The sequence below is a fragment of the Mustela nigripes genome, chromosome 1 (assembly GCF_022355385.1).
Source record: "Mustela nigripes isolate SB6536 chromosome 1, MUSNIG.SB6536, whole genome shotgun sequence".
In the NCBI taxonomy this organism is placed as follows: Eukaryota; Metazoa; Chordata; class Mammalia; order Carnivora; family Mustelidae; genus Mustela; species Mustela nigripes.
Window position 1 is genome coordinate 261,233,045 of NC_081557.1, and position 21,705 is coordinate 261,254,749.

The window sequence follows — 21,705 nt, forward strand, 5'->3', positions numbered from 1 at the left end:
AATACAAAACTTAACTGCAAACGTTTCTCAGTCCTGAATAAGGACACATAACCTTTATCTTGTCCAGCAGTCTCCTAAACTAAGCCTCTTAGCATTTCTTCAAGACAAAACACCAGCTAGCCTCCTATCTCCAACTTCACTCTGCCCTGAGATTACATGGTAAACTAATTTTCTAAAAACTGGGTGTTTAGTTTTGATTTAGTGCTACAGACACAGACACACAGATTCACTACGTGTTTCAGTCAGCAAGATCAGAACTTTCCAAGACAATATAAATGTAACTGAGTATATACGATACATCAATGGAAGAATCTTTTATGTGTAATCCATTATGAATTAGAAGCATATCTTCTAATTCAAGATTAGAATAAAATACAAACTAATCTTAAAGAAGTTATTTCTTTTAACATCCTCTTCTAAAGTTAAAAAAAAGTTATTTGACAACTGCGGAAACCAAACCATCACATAATTATCAAAAATAATCTGCATCTGGTATTTTATTTTTTAAAATGTGGATTCTAATTTATTCATGAATGTGACTCAGATTTCTGCCTGGAGACAAAGCAGTCTAAGATGATTTAAATCACTGATTAATGTTTTCACTGATGGTATGATTAGTTAAAAACCATCCCTCCAGAATTTGGAGCTTACCTGTGCATCAATATCTATGGCAGGGTAGATAGGAAGCATGGCTGAAGGAGAGATGATAGGACTTGGAGTTGGAGTCTGAGGTTGGGAAATGGAAGCAGCGATACTGTGGGTAGGAGTGTTTGACATTGCAGATGCTCTTCCACTGACTGCTGTTGAACAAAATAACTGCACTTAATAAGGATGAAACATTGTTAGGGAACAGTAAGAAATAATTATTAGAAAATATTCAAAGATTTTTTAAAGCAAAATGTCTATAGGTAGAATGCCATAGCACTAATAACTCATTTTTCTGGTTATTTTATTTCTGATTTTGGACAACAGTCTAAAAATAGAAAGCATATTAAGAATAACCCATTTTCTAAATAATAATCCATCTGAAAATAAAATTCTCCTCTTACAGTATGTAATCATAAAACCCCAATTCAAAATAACCCTGAAAACAAAAAGGGTATCTTATGAACTAAAACTGAATATAAATGCAAATGGATAGTTGTCCATTGTATCTTCTTAATCCGAAAAGGAATAAAAGGTAAAATAGCCAAGTTCAGAGGGAGAAAAGTATGAGTTTTAATCTGCCATTGTGACACCTCATATTCTAATGAAAGTAATTTCACTGTTTGGGGTGAACCTCACTCTCAAATCATTTAAAACACTCTCTACTCTTTTACTAACTGCAGGCAAGGGGATGATAATATTCTGAATGGTAGCCCTTTACTATGACAGAATAGTAAAATATGAAAATTTGATCCTCACACAGAAATATAGTTTCTCACACGTAGAATTATTCTGTGGGGGTTAAAATGCCCACCAATCAATCCAGCAATTACACTGACTTGAGGACAAAATTAAAAGATTAAGGTAGAAATAAATGTATACACGCAATAAACCTTCAAATATAGATTATTGTTAGTTCTAAGTATATTGTTAGTTCTAAGTGTAATTTTCCCTTTATATTTTTTTAACCAAAATATGCAAATTAAAAAGGGGCTAATTAGGTCAATACTTGAGGTGGGAGAACTCTAAAGGTTGTGGCAATTGAGGGTATTTTATTCTCTCATGGATTCACTTCTGGAGTTGGATAAGTGAACATTAATCCTTTTCCACCCACCCCCCGCCCCGCCATTAAAAATACTATAGCACTAGTATAGTTTGGGAATTAATCTTTGAATGGTCAACAGTAGTGTGGATGTGTGTTATCGATATACTTATCAACTACATCAGACAGAAAACAATCATGATTCACAACTGGATCTGAAACCAGGCAAAAGAGGTTATGATCCTGCCAAGAATAAAACTGAAATTGACCTTATTTAACAATTATAAACACAATTGTCAATTAAGAAATCTGTTTTACATGAAATCCTTAGTTCAGGCACAAACATACACTATATACATTATAGCAACACACATTCTATAATTATACATTTTTAAGTCCACTTAAAAGCTAAAAGAAAAACAAAGAAGGAAACAAAACAAAACAAAACAAAACAGTTTGAATCCTTAGGGATCCAGATTAATAGGAAAGGACATGTTCTAATACACTAAATTGATCAATGGTTTTGTGTATTAAGAAAAAAAAAAGATAATTTAAATGTACATATTCTAGATATAAATTTCAAAACCATAAAAAATCTATGGCTCTTAAAATAGATTCCATAATCTCCTCTGATTGGATTTTCACAAGTGAAAATGCTAAATACTAAAATTAGCTTAAACAGAATGAACACCAATCTGTCCAAAGAACTGATATTTATTTCATGATACTAAACAAAATGTCTAAGCTTTATTGTTAAATGACTATATTGTTATTTACATTTTAATTGGAATAAGTTCTTTTAAAGAACATATGAAAATGAGTTTTCTTATTTTTGGTCAAATTGCTTGTTCTTATGATCTCATCTAAAAGGAGATTTAAGAAAAACCAGTTCCCTCATTTCATTTCCTTTGGGGTACTTATGAAATTAATGAAATAACTGCCTGTCACTCATCCATCCCCTAGAGAGAAAAGTAACAACTTGTAAATATGCAGGGATCTGAAGGAACTCTGGTACAGATCTTTACACTTGGTATTTCATTTTAGGGTTAGATTTTAAATGAGAACCAGACACTCCAGGGAAGTTTTACACCAGGTAAGGAAGGGAGGAACTTGAGAGCGCAGCAAAGGCAAGGACTGGTTAAACCGGGAACTGATTTTGCTATGTAAGTACAGAGAACAGGAAAGACAGAAGATTTGGGCCAGCCAAGTACTAGAGAAAGGGACTGAACCTTACAAGAGCAGTCTAAGAAATGGGAGTTAAAGAATAAAGAACAGGTTATGCTGCAGTGGGGAAGGAAGACTGAGCCTAAAGAGGTTATAAAATTTCAAGAAACCCAAAGAAAGAAACGGAAATGGTCATTAGTCAACCTAAAGAACAAGTACTAACACAAAAGTTGTTTAACGAAAAGTTGTGGAAGTGAGTGCAAGAGTATATGTGTATGTTTATGTATGTGCAAAGGCATGATGATAGGGATGGACTGCAGGTAAGTGGCTGGATGCTTTTAATCCTGTTCTTCCTTCTGGTCATCTCTCCTCTCTCCATATTAATGGGCATAAGAAAGGGATAAAGTATTTTTATAATGAGAAATATTTGTCATATTTCCTAAGAAGTTACGTGCTTTTGAAATTCTTGATATGAAAACACCTGAAACATATAGGCAGAATTTGTTTTCCTTTGGTAAAACAATTAACAGAAAAACTACTTTACAAATCTCCAGTAATTCAGATCAGTATAAAAATTGTACAACTGGCAAATCAACGTTGATAAATCTGCCCAAGAACATTGTATAAATTCTAATAGCATATCAAAAAATTTTTACGTTTTCATTGGTAGGAATGTCCAGTCTTCACTTAATTGGATAAATAAGGCTTAACTCTATACATTCTTTGGTAGTTCAACTGACAAGAGAAAGAACACTATTATGACCTAAACTAACAGTCAGTAATAGCAAACTTGGGACTTTTGGCTACTGTGCTCCAATTTTCATAAGATACTAATGTCTCTTTAATTGTATTCCCAATTATTTTAACCACCTAATGGTTATTAACAGTAATTCTTAAATCTACAGAAAAGTTTTATGTTTATCAATATAAGAATCTTTACAGTTTTTACTAATGATTAATACCATTTTTTTCAAGGCAGTTACTATACCCTCTAAAATTAGCAGAGATCTTTGTTCCATATAATACTGCTGGGATGATAATAAAAGAGAACTGGGAAACTTAGGAGCAATTTGTTAAGTATAAAACCTGTCTCATTAGCTGGTGTCTTAGTTTCTGAATGTTAGCTAAATATCTCAACACTATACAATTTAATTTTTTTATTCTTTTAAAGGATGAAAGACAAATTATATGTGATTTCATCATAATATCTAACACTGCCCCAACAGTTTCAAAAAGTAGAAAAACTCAGTCATCTTTTAAGTGTACCAAAGAATAAAAAAAGGGGAAGACACCAGATGAAAACTACCAATTGTCAATGATTTACTGCCTTTGTTTTTCCCTTTTTCTCCCTTTTCAAATTTTCTTTATCTTTTTCCTAAATGAAGAAAATTACCCTTCTCAATATAGCATTTTTATGGTTTATAACCCTACAAAATCTCATTTTACTACTTTGTTACAGAACTCTTGAAAAGTACCAAAAATCAGAATCATTAAAACAACCTTCTAAATATTTCCTCTTGCCAATGAATCTAATTATAATGGAATAAATTTTCTTTAGCTACACATTTAAAGATAAATCATCTATGATACTGTCCGGGGATAACATCTTCCTGTAATACAATTAGAAAGAGACTACACATTAACATTCACAGGGGATAAAACCACTGACATACAGTATAAACAAACCCTATTTGGTATGGTACTTTATTATTGTTGTAAAGGTGTTTAAAATTTTTTTTTTTTAAATATCCATCAGGTTTGAAGTCTGATCCATTAGGATATAAAGTATTTCTGTTCACAAATAAGCCTCCTGATGTGTGCTACTAGTTTTGCACTTCAACTTCTATCAATTTTCCAGTTTATTGGTGAATACAGAAGCACAAAAGCCAAAATTCAATCTTAATGTTCTGAACTTAAAGAGAAAAAATAAAAATGAAAACAAAAACTCAAACATCAATCCCACTACTGAAAAAAACCTAGATTCCCAGCCTACCCAGCTAAGCCAAAAAGTTTCAGTCATTCGTATTGCATGAGCTAATAATCTTTAATTCGACCTGTATCCGTCTGAGAACTTCTGAGATGGAACTAGTATTTCTAAGGATATACATGGGTCAAGAGTCCAAAAATAGTTCTCAAGTTGGGTAATGGCAAAAAATTCTGGCACACTCTTACTCGCCTTAAGCAAATCATATTTGATACCTGCTCATAACAATATAAACCCACCTGCCATGATGTCATCCAGCGTGTCATTGAGGGTCTGAGCAGGGCTGGCTACCATTAACCCTTGTTGTGTTTCTGTCAGAATTCCTTGCCCCAGCCCTGCCAACTGCGCTTGGCCCAGTACTGGCTGTCCAACTATCACTCCTTGCAGTTCTGTAAGATTTGCGATGGACCCTGGAGGCAAGGGACCTGCCGCCAGAGGCAAAGCTTGAGGCATGGCCAGAGGCTGGATTGGTGCAAAACCCATCTGAGCAGCAGTCTGCTGGGGTTCATCTTTAAGCAAAACAGGATCCACTTGCTGTAACCGTGCATAGTCTCCCTCGGAAAGCTGTTCTCCAACCCCAACAGGAGTTAGTAGTCCCAGATGTTGGCAAGACTGTTGCTGCTGCTGCTGAAGTTGAATTCTTTGAGCTTTAACCTCTAGATACTGCTTTTTTAGTTGCTGCTGAGTTTTCAGTTGTAACTCTCGCTCTACTTTCTGTAGTTCCTCCAAAATCTTTTGCTTCTTCTGGATTTGTTCCTCCCTTGTTTTGTTCAGCTCCTCGATCTTCTCCTTGGTAAGTTGGTCAGCGTGAGCCAGTTCCAAGGACTGCAGCTGTGCATTCTTTTCTATGGCTTCTTTTATCCTCTGTTCCAGTTCTGTTAACTTTCCCTGAGCCTCTTCTACAATGCTCTCTGGAGACTGATTGGTGATGTAACCCTGTACATCCTGGCTGTTTGCTGGCAAATGGCTGCTGGACTTTTGTTTAGAAGCAGCTGTGTGAAAAAGAAACCCCCTCAGAAGTGCACGTGAATGGCATCCTCATTACAGAGTTACTGTTGGGAGGTTTAGTGCCAACAGTTATGCACCAAGTTATCATATCCATAGAAGGTGAAAATGTACTGTTAAGGAGTTTAAAAACAAATCCACCTTCTTTATCATAAATATAGAATGTATGTATTTTATGTGCATAGCGTAATCTTTGGGAAGTTAATTTTAAAAATATTACATGGCTAAAATTAGACAATAGAGGGATGCAGGTCTGTGATATCGAAGTGGTGCAATTAAAGTAAAATCTAAGGCTATGTGTAGACACTTCATCTGGTCATAAAGATGTAAAACTTATCATAAGAACAGAAAAATAATGCTAGATTATTAAGATGTAGGGAAAACTTAGACCTCTAAGTTAAGGTTTTTCCACATTTGATAGTCTATGCCTTTTAAACACACACACATACACACAAAGAGTACCCAAACCACTGAGAAGTACCAGGAAATTAAATCCAGCTAAAATTTGTCTTTGTTGGGGGCCTACCATCTTCAAGACTGATAAAGGCAAGATATAAATTCACATATTCACACAGCTACCTGGCCAGTAGAGAACTGGGATTCAGTTTCCCTGGAAGGAAAGATGCTGGACTATGCCATCCACTGTATCTTCTGACAGCCAGGTGAATAAACAGATCTGGCTATGGGTGTAGCAATCAGCTGTTTGCTACACTAACTGAAAAAGATGCCAAGGCTCTAGATTGGTAGTAGTGACTGTAAAGAGCTGGTGGAAATACTTAGTATTCTTGTTGGTAAAATAATATAGGTAGCCAAAAACCAAAAAATTATAACTGCATTGGTTCTTCAGGTGAAACTTTTTAAAAAGAAAAACTGATTCAAACTGGTAGCTGTAATGTTTTGGGACATAACTTAAGAACATGCATGGTGTAACATCCACAAGTCAAATATGGACCTCAGAATTCTAGAGAAACAAACAAGCTTATCTGAAGTAACTTTTAATTATTGGTTAAGAAAAGGTAGCCCAGATATAAAATCTATATCAAACCAGTTATTCTAAAATATATTTTAATTTTGATCTAAATTGTTAAGTCTTATATCACTACAGAAATTTAAGTAATTTACAAAAATGTCATCCAACTATACCCAGCCCTAATATTTTAACATGAATAGAAATGACCAGTTATTAGAGGAATCGTGGATAATCAGAACTGCATCAAAGATGAGCATCTGAATTTCTCCTAATAATACTGATAACTCTAGCATAAATTATGCTATTAACTATCTTCTCTCCCAGTAACATGCCTTATTCATCAGTAAAAAAAAAAAAAAAAAAAAATCTTTATGTCAACTTAGCAAAATTCAATTTTTGTGGAAAAATGGATAGTTTTTTTTGTAATCTTATCATTTTTACCCAGGTGACATGTAAAAGACAGTCTTCAGAAGTGTAACTGACCTTTATTCCTGATGGGAAGAGTAGTGGCAACATTCGCAGGTGGTTTGTCGGGCTCCTGAGGTGGGACAACCATGGGCAGTGCTTGAACTGGGACACGAGGAGCCTAAGACAAAGGAAACTGATTATGTTTCTGCTTTTCCCACGCACTCCATAATTTAAATTAAGAGTAAGTTATAAAGACTTCTTCAAAATATTTGTAATATGGTATTAATCTCAGACATTGACATATTTACTTAAAATGTGTTGGCACCAAATTATTTTCCATAAATTTTTTTTTTCCCATAACATTTTTTTAATGGACTTTGAATTTGAATGGCTATTCTGGCCATAGTAAATAAGCAAATCAAAATCACATCAATCTACAATCTGAATGTTATACCAGATTACAACTTTAACCATTTCAAATTAAATAGCTGTGAGAGAACTACATGTAACAAAAAATAGTCAAATCTAGTTTAAATTGAAACCATGAGCCAAAGAGGGATAAGAAGATATAAAATACTTTAGTTTTGAATCTTACCCTATTTAAATCGTGGGATGGAGGGGTTAACTGAGTGACATCTGGTGGAGGGGCTGAAAGCAAGTTATTAGGATAGTCCAAAAGATAGCAAACAACACTTGTATGGCCACCTTTCGCTGCTTCTATCAACATAGTTGAGCCATCCTAAGAGTGGATATGGAAGGAGAAAAAATATATTATAAAAATAAGTTAACTTCCAGAACCATTTAGGAAGATAAAGCCAATAGGCCCCAGACATATTCAAATCTTAGGTTTGGTAAAGAACATTTTCCTCTAATAAAACAGAAAAATATGAATATGCTTAAAATGCCATTATAAATAGAACTGGTAGATGATATCTTCTAATGTTCAAGAGGAAGAATTAATTCACAACGCTACCTGAAACATTTGAATTACATACTTTTAAACGATGAGTAGGATCTGCCCCATGAGCCAAAAGTAGTTCCACCACTGCCAGATGACCCCCTGCACAAGCCAGGGACAGTACAGTGTGGTCATTATTAGCTGTGGTTCTATTCACGTTAGCTCCTAAAACAGACAAGACATAGAAAATCATGTCAGTAGACTGCTATTTCTTAAGTTACAGTAAATTTCAAAATCATAAAGAGTAGAGAGAATAGCATAATGAAAACCCACATGCTCCTTATCCAGCTTCAGTGATCATAAAGACACAATCCCATTTCACATAAACCTTTATCAATTCTCCTCTCCCAACATGAATTACTCTAAAACAAATCCCAGACAAACATGACATAATTTCATCCATAAACATTTCAGTATGCACTGGCAGAAGATAAGGCTAAATGTATACATTACTTCTAATATAATCACTGTTCAAAAAAGAAAAACCTAAAAGTTTATCTCCATGTTAAATTCTTCCATTAAAGAAAAAATGATTAAAAAGCAATAAAAATAAATCACATTGCCTCCTATGAGTTAACTACATAGACAATTAACAAGGAATAGAAAGTAATATTACTACCAAATAGAAAGTAATACTACTATTGATTTCTTTCACTGGGAAGTATCTGAGAATGAAAACGGGTACACCATGCCCTCAATACGAATTCACCTCTGACTTAAAGCACTGTGCTTGGCAATGTGGGAAATGGAAATAAAACAGCAGGAAGAAAATGGAACCAGAGAGAGATTTATCAAAAAGAGAGAATAGTGATTAGGTAAATAATTCCGTTCTTGAGAATACTATGGTATAAACATACAAGTGTTCAAATTGCCTAAAATAATTTGACTAAGGTTATTTCTAATTTATTTTCTTTTCCTATAAACAATTACAAACTTGAGATTTCTTCAGTATTTATGCTAAGAAGGAAATAGTATATATTGTCTTTTTAATTACACATGGCTTGCACAGCCTTTCTTTTATGAATGTTGAAACAAACAAAATCTTTCATCTTCTGTACTTAAGAATGAGGAAATCTGCATAAAAGCTGTTGCAAGTTGGGGCGCCTGGGTGGTTCAGTGGGTTAAAGCCTCTGCCTTCGGCTCAGGTCATGATCCCAGGGTCCTGGGATTGAGCCCCACATCGGGCTCTCTGCTCGGTAGGAAGCCTGCTTCCTCCTCTCTCTCTGCCTACTTGTGATCTCTGTCTGTCAAATAAATAAATAAAATCTTTAAAAAAGAATCATTAAAAAAAAAAACTGTTTCAAGTTGAGCTTATGTAGTGAACACCTAACAAATAACTTAAAGGAAGTAATAAGATGCTACTTTTGTCATTTAAAATGGTTTTTGATATTCAAAGTGGAATTACTGACCATAGATGAAATCCTCCATGCATTTTGGCATTTTTTTCACATTTCAATTTTGAATATTTTTGTGCTGTATTTATGACCATTTCTATATTTTACAAAGAAGGAAACTTAGGCCCAAGGAAATGTAAAGTAGAACAGTGACCTGCCCTTAAGTATCTCAGTGGCATAAACATAAAAATACAGGTTTCAAGATATATTATTAAATAAACAGAACAGATTTTAGGTTATCTAAACCCTCAAAGATTTACATAGAGAAATTTTTCTTTATACAAGGCTGGTATTCAGTATCACAATTCCTCCTAGTTTGGAAATGTTCTATGCATTGCAGGATATTTATCAACCACCCACTCACAAAATCTCAGTAGCACTCCTCCACTAGTGATACCCTCAAAACGTCCTTTACCTCTCAATCTCTAAACAACCCAGGGCAGGGAATAGACATCTTTGGGGAAAAAACTACTGCTTTACACAAACCTACCTTTACTAATTAAGAACTGAACAGTACAAACATGACCAGCTCTTGCAGCTTTCATTAAAGGAGTCCTTCCACCTTCAGATTCATGTTCCTATTAAAAAAAAAAACATAATTTAATTGCTAGTGAAAGTTGTTCTTTTACATGAATATCAAAAGGAAAAGAGTTGGACTAATTTCTGAATCTCAATATATTAAATATCATGCTTTGAAACAAATTAAGGAATACATCTTTAAATTTTAAAAATCCCAAATTAGAAACATGTTCTACAGATATAATTTAAGAACTGAAGTTATATTCATGTGATTCTGACGCCCTCATCTAAATCTATCTGGGTAATTTTTCCTTCTCTTCCAAAGGGCTGTGTAACTTGAACAGTGAATGGCGCTCTAACCCAGCCCTCTCCAGTCAGCATAATCAGCATTTTCCTTATCCACTCCAAGTGATCTTCCTTTTGTTAGTCTGTAGCCTACCTATAGGAATTTCTGCAGTACGTCATTTCCTTCTTTATTGACTTTCCATTAACTCCATGTTACCTTATATGAAAACATCAGAGTTAATGATCTAATATCCAGAAAACCACCAATTATAAGGTGTTACTAGAGATTTCAGGGTCTCAAAAGGATGGAGAATCTACGGCATTCTTGTGATTGCTGAAAAATTGAGAACACTATTAGAGAAATTTTCCGATCTTAGAATATAAAGGTCGCAGAAAAAAAAAACAGTTTATAAAGCATTTATATATATGTATATATATACATATATATATACACACACATTCACATCTGATTAATAACTTGATTTTTCTCTTAAGCCACACACTAAGTTATTTGAATTGCAATGAACTAATAAACAAGGTTACAGTGCTGTATGTTTCACAACTACTGTGGTAAGCACTGGAAATATAGTTCTTAAGCTGAATAAATTCAAAATCTAATTTAGAAGAAATATGCACACAACTAACAAGAGTATAACATGTGTCATAACTGCTTCGAGAACTGTACCAACACATGCAAGACACAACAGTAATCCCATTTCTAGTTTCACACTTTCCTTCCATAAATGAGGAAAGAGAAATGAAACAAAGTTTACAAAACTGATCAATGGAGTCTTTTCTTGCTCGCATGTATGAAGTTTTGTCATAAACTAGGATCTTTTACAGGAATACAAATCTGCTTGTTAATCTCAGCCCCATGAAAATATGGTTACTTAAGTTTTAACTACCTTTCCATGTCTCACTTCTACTCCCTCACATGCTAAACTGGGAGAGTATTATCCCCATACATGTTTGCTTTTGCTTCCCTACCTCTCAGGCTGTGCTCATATCTCTTTCCTCAAAACAGTGCCCTATCTACCTTTTTTAAACCTTACCCAACCCAAAATACAGTATTCTCAGATGACTTCGTGACCTCTCCTGAGCTTCTCTACTGTCTGTACTTTATCTCTTTATAATCTATCATACAATGACTTCAGTATTACATCCTTTCTACAGAATTATAAATTATATGAGTGAAAAGACTACTTATTAAATACTTACCTTCCAAAAATACCTAAGTACCTAAGAAAAAATTAATTTGTACTAACACATTAAAGATAAAATTTCCCTTTTATTATGGAGAACAAGGGGAAATAGATTGGCTAACCCTGCTATCAAGAAGAATAATAACAGAACCCAAACAATGTGGAAAGAAAATATGCCCAAAGAGAAAAAAAATGGTAAAAAGGCCAACAAAAAATTAGAAGAAACACTTTTGTCTGTAATCTCCTAGAGTTTTAAATTAATTTCTTTTCTTGGTTTTAAGTATTAGAATTTAAAAAGTGACCTAGCTTACCAGATCTGCTCCTGCCTGAAGTAGGACATCTGCTACATCAGTGTGACCATTTTCACAGGCATACGTTAGTGCTGTATCCCCTGTTGCTGTTGTAGCATGAACATTAGCTCCTGTGGTAGTATTAAACAATACAGAGACTTAATAAAAGAACCATAAGACATACATGCTGGACATAGAATTTTTCTTTTTAAAGATTTTATTTATTTAATTTGACAGAGATCTCAAGTAGGCAGAGAGGCAGGCAGAGAGAGAGGAGGAAGCAGGGTCCCCGCTGAGCAGAGAGCCTAATGCGAGGCTCGATCCCAAGACTCAATCCCAGGACCCCGGGATCACAACCTGAGCTGAAGGCAGAGGCTTTAACCCACTGAGCCACCCAGGCGCCCCGGGACATAGAAATTTCTTCTACATAAGTCACATCTCCTCAAATAGCCCTATCCACTTCTAGAAACAGAGAATATTATCAGCATTTTAAAAGCAAGAAAAAAAACACAATTACTGCTTGAAATTAAAGCTATAGATACTTCAAACTTCATAAGATAAGTTATTTATGCAGAATACACACAACAGTTGACCCCATTTTTAACATATTTTAAATACACATTCAGTGTGTAAGAAAAAAATTATTTGCATTTTAACATTTTTATTTAAATAAATCATGTACAAACTCCTCCCAAATGCAAACATGCCTACCTGCAGCTAATAAGTATTTAACTAATTCCAAATGACCTTCTTGAGCAGCTTCCATTAAAGGGGTAGAACAACCTAGTTCAATATCAGCTCCTGCCTTTATTAGAAAGTCTGCCACTTCCAGAAAGCCTCCACAGCAAGCCAGAGTCAAGGCAGTTTCTTGAGTTTCTTCTGTCTGTGCATTGATATTGGCTCCTAGAACAAAAATTCTAATTATTTTAAGAAAGTCATTAACTTATTTCAATAAGCAAAACATGTTTCCTAATAACTATACTTCAAAAATGAACATGTGCATTATTTTACTATTTATTTTCCTAAATCATAAAATGCTTCTCCCCTACTCAAAGAGGTAATTACAAATAAAGAAAATTATTAAAAATATACCCACGAGTCCATATCTGATGCACAGAGCTTCAGGAAGATTTATTCAGCCAGAAGGTACAAACGGGGTGATAAAAGAACTTATTTAGAAAAATAAATGACACTCCCTTGTTATAAAGATTCAAAATTAATGATGTTGATGATGATGATGATGTTAGCTAACATTTAATACACTATTACTGTTTGCCAGGCAATATTTGAAAGCATTTTACATGTTCTTATTGGCTCCATTTCACAGCTAAGGAAATTGAGGTTCATTAACTTGCCCAAGGCCACAACAACATTATTATTATCAGTACTACCGCCATTCACCATAGAATACTTCTTATATTTAAGTTTGTTATTTGTAGGGTTGTTGTGAACATTTATATATATTATATATAAAGATTTTTGAACGTTATTTGTCATAGAGTGCACAGGTTAGGAATTTGCCTAAAGTTACAAAATCAGCAAGCACTGGAGCTGTGATTCAAATGTAAAAAGTATACTACAAAATCTCTGCACTTAAAGTTCTAGCCAATACAGTTTTTAAAAAATGTGCCACTCTTCTTAAATTTGTCCAAACAAACTTTACTACTAAAAGAGATTATAAAACTTGGCTACATATACAGAGAGGTAGGAGATTACTTCTGAAGGTATCTTACTTTAAAAAAAAAAATTTTTTTTTAATATGTTATGTTAGTCACCATACAGTACACCAGTTTTTGATGTAGTGTTCCATGACTCATTGTTTGCGTGTAACACCCAGTGCCCCATGCAATCCATGCCTTCCTTAATACCCATCACCAGGCTCACCCCTCCCCTACCCTCCTCCCTTCTAAAACCCTATTTGTTTCCCAGAGTCCATAGTCTTTCATGGTTCATCTCCCACTCCGATTCCCCCACCCCCTTCATTTTTCCCTTCCTTTTAATGTCCTCTATGCTATTCCTTCCGTTCCACAAATAAATAAAACCATACGAAAATTTACTTTCTCTGCTTGACTTATTTTACTTAGCATAATCTCCTCCAGTCCCATCCATGTGGAGGCAGAAGCTGGATATTAAACCTTTCTGATCTGAGTAATATTCCTTTGTGTGTATGGACCACATCCTCTTTATCTATTCATCTGTTGAAGGGCATCTCAGCTCTTTCCACAGTTTGGCTACTGTGGACATTACTGCTATGAACATTGGGGTACATATGCTGCTTCTTTTCACTACATCTGTATCTTTGGGTAAATACTCAGTAGTGCATTTGCTGGATCAGAGAGTAGCTCCATTTTTAATTTTTTGAGGAACCTCCACACCACACTGTTCTCCAAAGTTGCTGTAGCAACTTGCATTCCCACCAATAGTATAAGAGGTTCCCCTTTCTCCAACACTTGTTGTTTCTTGCCTTGTCAAATTTTCCCATTCTAACTAGTGTAAGGTGCTATCTCAATGTGGTTTTGATTTGCATTCCCCTCATGGCTAATGGTGATGACATTTTTTTCATGCGTCTGTTAGCCATTTGTATGTCTTCATTGGAGAAATGTCTGTTCATGTCTTCTGCCCATCTTCTGAGTTGATTATTGTTTTGGGGGGTGTTGAGTTTGAGAAGTTCTTTATACCTCTTGGCTATCAGCCTTTTGTCTGTTAAACTAAAGGTTCCTTAATAATGCAAAATAAATGTGTCACTTTTCCCAAGCATAAAGTCCACTGTGTGTTGACTCCTTGGCAGCTTCTTACAAATGCATTCTTGCATTCTCATCACGTCTCACCACATCCATCCTTATGGGAGGACTACCCCATTTTGTTTCATGAAAATAAATACCTTAAGTATTAAATAAATACCTTAAGTATTTATTAATAAGTTTTTATCCCCAAGAGGAATTCTCTCAATACATTACTCTGAGAAATGCTAAATCTCTTATATGCCCCTACATAATCTACCACCCTAACTCATCCCCAATTCTGTCTCTACTCACAAAGCGTGCGATATCTGAAAGCTTAATATTAAAGAAGTCTATCTGGTTTTGTTTTGCACAGCTCAGAAGCTATTTTCAAAGCAAATACCTTTTCATTCATTTTTGTGACAACATCTCATTACAAATCTACTAGAAAGATGAAACACATAAACCCAATTTTATAATATTGCAACCTTACATTTTAAATATTTGTGCTTTAGTGTTTTCACTGGTATGGTTACCTTGGCCTAGAAGTAATGCCACCATTTCTTCATGTCCTTCACGAGCTGCTTCCATCAGTGGTGTATAACCTTCATCATTGACCTCTTCCAGGCTAGCTCCTCTTTCAATGAGTAAAGCCGCAAGTTCCACATGACCACCACATGCAGCCAAAGTCAATGGTGACTCAAATGAATCAGCAGGCATGTTCACTTGGGCACCACTGTCAAGAAGTAACCTAGCTACTTCAACATGGCCATCCTAATTACAATGCAATTAAAAAAATTAAATCAGCACCATTAAAAGAAACATTAAAAATGTGAACACTTCTCAATTACTATACAACGAAGGTTTACCAATCTCCATTCAAATAAGAATTAATCTACATTTAACTGTTGAGAAAGCAAGTATTAAATGAGACCATCTATCTATATGTCTGTGGCATAGACCATGAAACAGAGATTGAGGCTATGAAACTTGTAGAACACTAATACCTCCCTTCAATCAAGAGGCTTATTAACCTTTGGGAGAAAAAAAACATTAAGTACATGTAACAAAAGACTATTATGAAACAACACCAGCACTGCACAATATATACTTAAATGCTACATGGATAAAGCTTAGAAAGGGAAAACAGTATTTCTGTAGAAACCTTAAGGAGAAGCAAACTTTTGATTAGATAGAAAAAGAAAAATCCAATACTTTTTGGAGACGGCAGAGAATTTAGATAATGTGTTAGGGGAAATGAAACAAAATTTGTACACAGTACTTCCCTTTTGTTGTTCAACATTTAAACGCCAGTGAAAATTAAAGGAAAAAAGAATACTCTCTTACTATCTTCTGTCTCCTTTGCTAGTCTCCCTTTCCCACAACTTTCCTAACCATAGGCAACCCCAAGGCTCTCCTTTTTCGCCTTTAATGTGATTTTTCCTTGTCTGTATTACCTTACAGACATTTCATCTTCTTCTGAACATGTCACACCCATTTTTACCTCTGTACTTGCCACACTGCACAACTTTAATGCCCTATTACAATGGTTACTTTGTGTTCCTTGGGCTCAGAATTTTCTCCCTCCATCATTAACTCCTGTATTTCCTTTAAAATCCCAATCTCTTGGCAAGCTTCAAAATGTCTGGCCACTACCAGTATCTTTCATCTACTTATAACACAGTTCTCTAGTGGTTGTCACAAGGATGTTTTAAGTTCCTTAGCATGGGGATGTTATTGATGTGTCTTAAATACATGACATTATTTAATGCTCACAACAACCTAAGAGAAGGATATTACCCTACTTTTAACAGATGAGAACTTAAGACCCTCAAAACTCCTGTTTCTGCAAAGGATCATTTATTAAGGCAAAAACTGGCATGGCTAATTCAATTCTTAATTAACTATCTGGTATTTTTAAAAATTAGTAATTAAAATTGAACATCCTTTCATTGAGAGAAGAAACTTAAATTCATCTGGGGCCTTTTTCTATCTTTGGCATATTTTTCTCAAAATCAGCCTATAATGTCATTCTGATTCATTTCTGTGCCACAAATCACAGACTAAGATACAGAAGTTTAAGTAAGAATACTATTATTACCTGTTCCTAAGTATAAACCCTAAAAACAAAGTTCTTAAAAAGGAAATTAAGGGCTCAGAAAAGACCATACACAGAGGGGGAATTATGTTACACAAATAATAGTCTAATTTCCAAATTTTCATTTTTCATTCAAATTTAAATGATCAGTTTGATGAACATGCTCTGCTTAGCATTATCCCTAATTAATTTTTAATGCAATTAAAAATTTAAATTAAAAACTAAAAATTAAAAAGTTGCTCTTTGTGCCAACTGTGTAATACCAGCATAGTTATGTGAGAATGAGAAAATAAAAGTAGTGCTGTAAAGCTCCAGAAAGGACCTTTAATAGAAAGAAGTTAACACTATACAACTGGCTCTGAATGCTATATAGCTGAGGCTCTGCTCTATAATAATAAATCTATGATAAACAAATCTTCGAACTCAAGGAAAAGATGCTCGTCATACACTAGCGTTGTCTCTATGAACTATATATAGATATATTTCATGTATGTATTTCACCAGTCTTACCATGCAAGCCTCCATTAGAGCAGTGTGCATTTCATCTGTTTTATGCTCTTGATCTGCGCCTGCTTCCAAAAGAAATCGCACCATCTCTAGATGTCCTAAACCAAAAATGTGTAAGATTACTTTAAAATATTTTATTATTCCAAAAAATGTAAGAAAAAATTTATAATACTTTGAGAATTTATATTTAACTTATAGTAATACATTTATAAGCATAATACTAAAGTCAGCTGCAAACCACCCTCAACTGTAACACATAAATTATAAAGTGATAGTTGTAATTCTACTCCTTATACTACAATCCTTGCTGCGAGTGAGTAAAGAGGCCATTAAAATCCAAAATCCAGAATATGCCCTCTACCACCTTTTAAGAGCTAGGGCATGTTACATTTATTTATGCTACAGAACAAATTAACTTTCATGAATTAGTAGCCTGGGATAATAACGACTGAAGTTATTTCTAAGAGGAAATGCATTTTAAGTTTCAATTACTAACTCATAAAGTTTTTAAGAATAATCTGTTTATAAATTGGGATTATATATATATATATATATATGTATATATATCTGAAACCACCTCATTTAGTTTATACTTATTCACCTATTTAGATATAAACATCCATGCACATACATATATACAATACTCATATATTTATATTTATGCAGTTTCAAATAAACCATAAGCTTCAGTTCAAATAAAGACACCTTATTAGTAGTTAAAAAGACAAGATGTTTGTTTAGGATTTCAGACACTATGTAAGAAACAGTAGAAAAATGACTAATTTTTTCCAACTTTATTTGGAAGGAATTGCAATCAATTCTCAATCAATTAGGACTAAGGGGAAGCAGTGGACGGTAAACTCATAAACAACGAAAACTTCAGTAAGTAACTGTAACATCTGCTGAATCTTGTTTTTGCTAACTACCTACCTCCCTTTCCTCTCAGTCTTTTTCCCTTCCCAAAGAGCCACATCAAGTTCAGTCTCAGCCTGAGTTCTAGCCCTTCCCCATCTCCTCCTTGTCAATCTATATCCTAGAAGACCTCACCCGAAATAGAGGAAAGGGAGAGGGTCCATGGATCCTTGTAAGTAGCAGAGATGTTCTCCACCAGCTCAGTTCTATATCCAGCTTCTAATTAAAGCCTGCAAGCCCCAACCTCAGACGCCCCTTGGAAAGCAGGGTGGGGCTACAAGCAAAGGAGAGAGGGAAGAGTAGTTATATGTAGCCCCATCTCAAAGCTCTTCTGGCCAGCTGGGACCCAATAGTAAAATACAGCCAGTTCCAGGTTCAAAAGTACTTGTGAAAAGGGGAGAGAGCCACCCAATCAATTAGCTTGCCTGGAGAGGCTGTCCCAAGGCTTTAATTCCGCTCCTCCCAATGAAGATAAGCCTCTGCTAATTACCAAACAGTACTGGGGAAGTAAGGGACCTCAGCTGTGTTTCCTAACCATCCTTAATCTGAGACTCTGTTAACACCAGACAACCGAAAGCAGTTTAGATAGAGCATATTTTCACATTTAACTTAAATTGTAGTCATTTATGTTATTCTAACCATGTTTTTAAAGGAAATTATCAGGGGACCTCATACAACCTTGGTCACTATGAGATAGAACGGAACAAAACACCACCAGAGCCACAACTAGGGTGTGGCGATCAAAGCCTTAGTTGTATAATTTAAGAAGGTATTCCCTCACAAACTTGGTGGGGGAAGTGATTCAGCCATTGAGAGTGAGTGCCGGCTTAAATTCTGTACCTTAACTTGTAAGAGTTTTTACTTGATGCCTCAAGGTCAAAAATTTACCACTTATTTTATTATTATATTTTATTATATAAATTTATTTTATTATATTATATATATGACAGCAGCAGATGGTATGAAAACACTGAACTGAATGGCTATGCAGACATAAAATTTACCTTTTAAAAAAGTTCCTTGGTTTATAGCCATTTATCTGTCAAAAAGGTAGTCTGAGAAGCATGTGGTAGCTCTGAGGTTATCTTTTTAGAACCTAGAATCTAGAGCATTTACTAGCTGAAGAATGAGCAACTGTCCAGACAATTGTCTTGCCCTCGCAAAGGATGGCATTTTTCGGTATTACCAATATTTTCAGGTTGACTAACATCATTTAAAATATCATATACCCCTTTTGTACAGTTAGGTACGTACAGGTAGGTGTTTTTATCAATTTCAACCAGCTCTTCCTTCTCACTTTATTAAATGTGTTGATGATATTCCAACATTGTTCTTTAGAATCCAAACTCTCCTCACACCACTTTTCATTTCTCAAATCTCCACCTATCTCTTCAGTTTTTCTCCTTCTTAGTGTCATGCGAAATAGCTTAAGCACCTTCTTGTTAATAGAAGCTACTTTTACTATATTTACTTTTAACCTTACAGGTTAAATACTTCTGGAATCAAGAGGATTCTTTCGTGTGAACCACACAAAATATTCTGACACAAAACCCATGAAAAATTACAGTGCATAATTAAAATTAACCATTTCTGATAAAACAACTGAACCATTTAACAATCATTTTTCACTGACAATATATTTATAATAGTAAGTCTATATTTCAAACTTTACATATTAAACTCTGAAACACTTTAAACTTTTAAGTTAATTACATATAATATTCTATTACCACCTCTTAATTAACTTTTTAATTTAAAAACTGTATTACGTAAAGTAACAGTCATATCATGTATTTAAAAACTTCATTTTAAAAAAATGTTTTATGCCGTACCTTTGTAACAAGCTAATGTAAGTGCACTCTCTTTAAATTCATTGGAATGCGTATTAATGCCAGCCCCATTTTCTAGCAGCAATCTGGCTACTTCCACATGTCCAGCACTTCCAGCTTCCATAAGCGGAGTATGACCATTTTCATTATGGTCCTCAATACTAGCACCGGATTCCAAGAGCACCTTTACAACATCTACATAGCCTCCAGCACAAGCATATGTAAGTGCTGTATTGCCTATTTTAATAGAGAAAAACAAAAAAATATTTTATATTTTTAATTATCATGTTCAATTAGCCAGCATATAATACATCATTAGTTCTTGATGTTGTGTTCAACAATTCACTAGTTGTGTATAACACCCAGTGCTCATTATTCCACACACACCCTCCTTGATACCCACCACCTGGTTACCCCATACCTCCACCCCTCCCTTCTGTAAACCTCAGTTTGGCTCATGGAGTCTAGAGTCCCTCACGGTTTGTCTCCCTCTCTGATTTCTTCCCATTCAAGGAAACGCAAAAAGATATTAACATAAAATACTAAAATAAAAAGAGCCTAATTTATCATCAAGAAGAAAACTAAAATGGGAGATGGTAATTTTTTTTTCTTAAGATTCTATTTATTTGTCAAAGAGAGAGAAGCACAAGCAGGGAGAGTAGCAGGCAGAGGGAGAGGGAGAAGCAGGTTCCGCACTGAGCTGGGAGCCCATTGAGATGTCAGACTCTAGATCCCAGGATGCTGGGATCATGACCTGAGCCACAGGCAGATGGGGAGACTATAATCTTAATACATTTAGATAATACATATAATTCCTTTCCCATTGCCTTTTATCTTACTGAAATCAACTCCCAGCTCTTTTCCATTTAATATTAGTGTCAAATATATGTTGAAAAGAAATTCACTTGCCATAACTGTACAGTTATAAAAGAACTGAGCAATTCTAAAATTTAAACTTTTCATAGGAGGAAAAAAGTTATGTTCATTCTAACTTTAGAGAAAAGTTTCACATGCTTTATTTTTTGTGATTATTCATCATACGTAGATATATCTCATACTGCCCCTTTAATCATACATAATTGTTTTCACTGCAACTTCAAACACCAGCTAACTATCAAAGCTTAAGTAATTTGAAAAATGTTCCTCTGGATGATAAAAATCTTTCACATTACAGAGGGAAAAAATTAATATTCTGGGTAAAATAAGGGTTTCTAAAACTCCTTCAAACCAGAAACTGTAAGCTCCTAGAAATTATTAAAAATATTTAACAAATTTGGGGCATCTGGGTGGCTCAGTTGGTTAAGCATCTGCCTTCAGCTCAGGTGATCCTGGGGTGTCCTGGGATCCAGCCTCACATTGGGCTCTGCTCAGCACGGAGTCTATTTCTCCCTTTCCCTCTGCCCTTCTCCCACTGCCCCTCCCACTGCTCCTTCTCACTCTCTCTCAAATAAATAAATAAAATCTTTAAAAATAAAATATTTAACAAATTTTAAAATCTTACATGATGAAGATGCACAAAATATATTTTCATAAAATTTTAGAACTTTCATATAAACCCACCTATGCCCAAGTTTGAAAAAATATATAAAAGTTAAAAAAAATAAAAGTTTAAACTAAAGTCATGTCCCCCTTGTGGGACACAAAGTTTTCATAATACTTTGTTGTTCTATAGGCCACAATTTAGTATCAGTAGACAATGACAGACCTGCCTTTCATTCCACAGCCCTCTTGTTCTACCTATCTTCCCTTCCATTCTCCCCTGAGAAATAGCAA

At 34.7% G+C, this 21,705-nt stretch overlaps 1 protein-coding gene across 5 annotated transcripts in view; it reads right to left on the reverse strand.

The window, feature by feature from the left end:
* The window catches only part of ANKRD17 (ankyrin repeat domain 17), a 161,854-nt gene that overhangs the window by 53,456 nt on the left and 86,693 nt on the right, over positions 1-21,705 (reverse strand). For 2 of the 5 annotated variants that reach the window (XM_059385176.1, XM_059385186.1), the window contains exons 6-16: positions 19,936-20,169; positions 17,195-17,289; positions 15,123-15,360; positions 12,578-12,769; positions 11,888-11,997; positions 10,061-10,148; positions 8,214-8,341; positions 7,814-7,957; positions 7,294-7,396; positions 5,075-5,827; positions 652-800 (exon numbers count right to left, since the gene is read on the reverse strand). In XM_059385176.1, coding sequence (XP_059241159.1) covers positions 652-800; positions 5,075-5,827; positions 7,294-7,396; positions 7,814-7,957; positions 8,214-8,341; positions 10,061-10,148; positions 11,888-11,997; positions 12,578-12,769; positions 15,123-15,360; positions 17,195-17,289; positions 19,936-20,169 — 2,234 coding nt within the window. The remainder of the gene's footprint in view (positions 1-651; positions 801-5,074; positions 5,828-7,293; positions 7,397-7,813; positions 7,958-8,213; positions 8,342-10,060; positions 10,149-11,887; positions 11,998-12,577; positions 12,770-15,122; positions 15,361-17,194; positions 17,290-19,935; positions 20,170-21,705) is intronic. The other 3 variants (XM_059385183.1, XM_059385194.1, XM_059385190.1) reach the window with 3 other exon arrangements.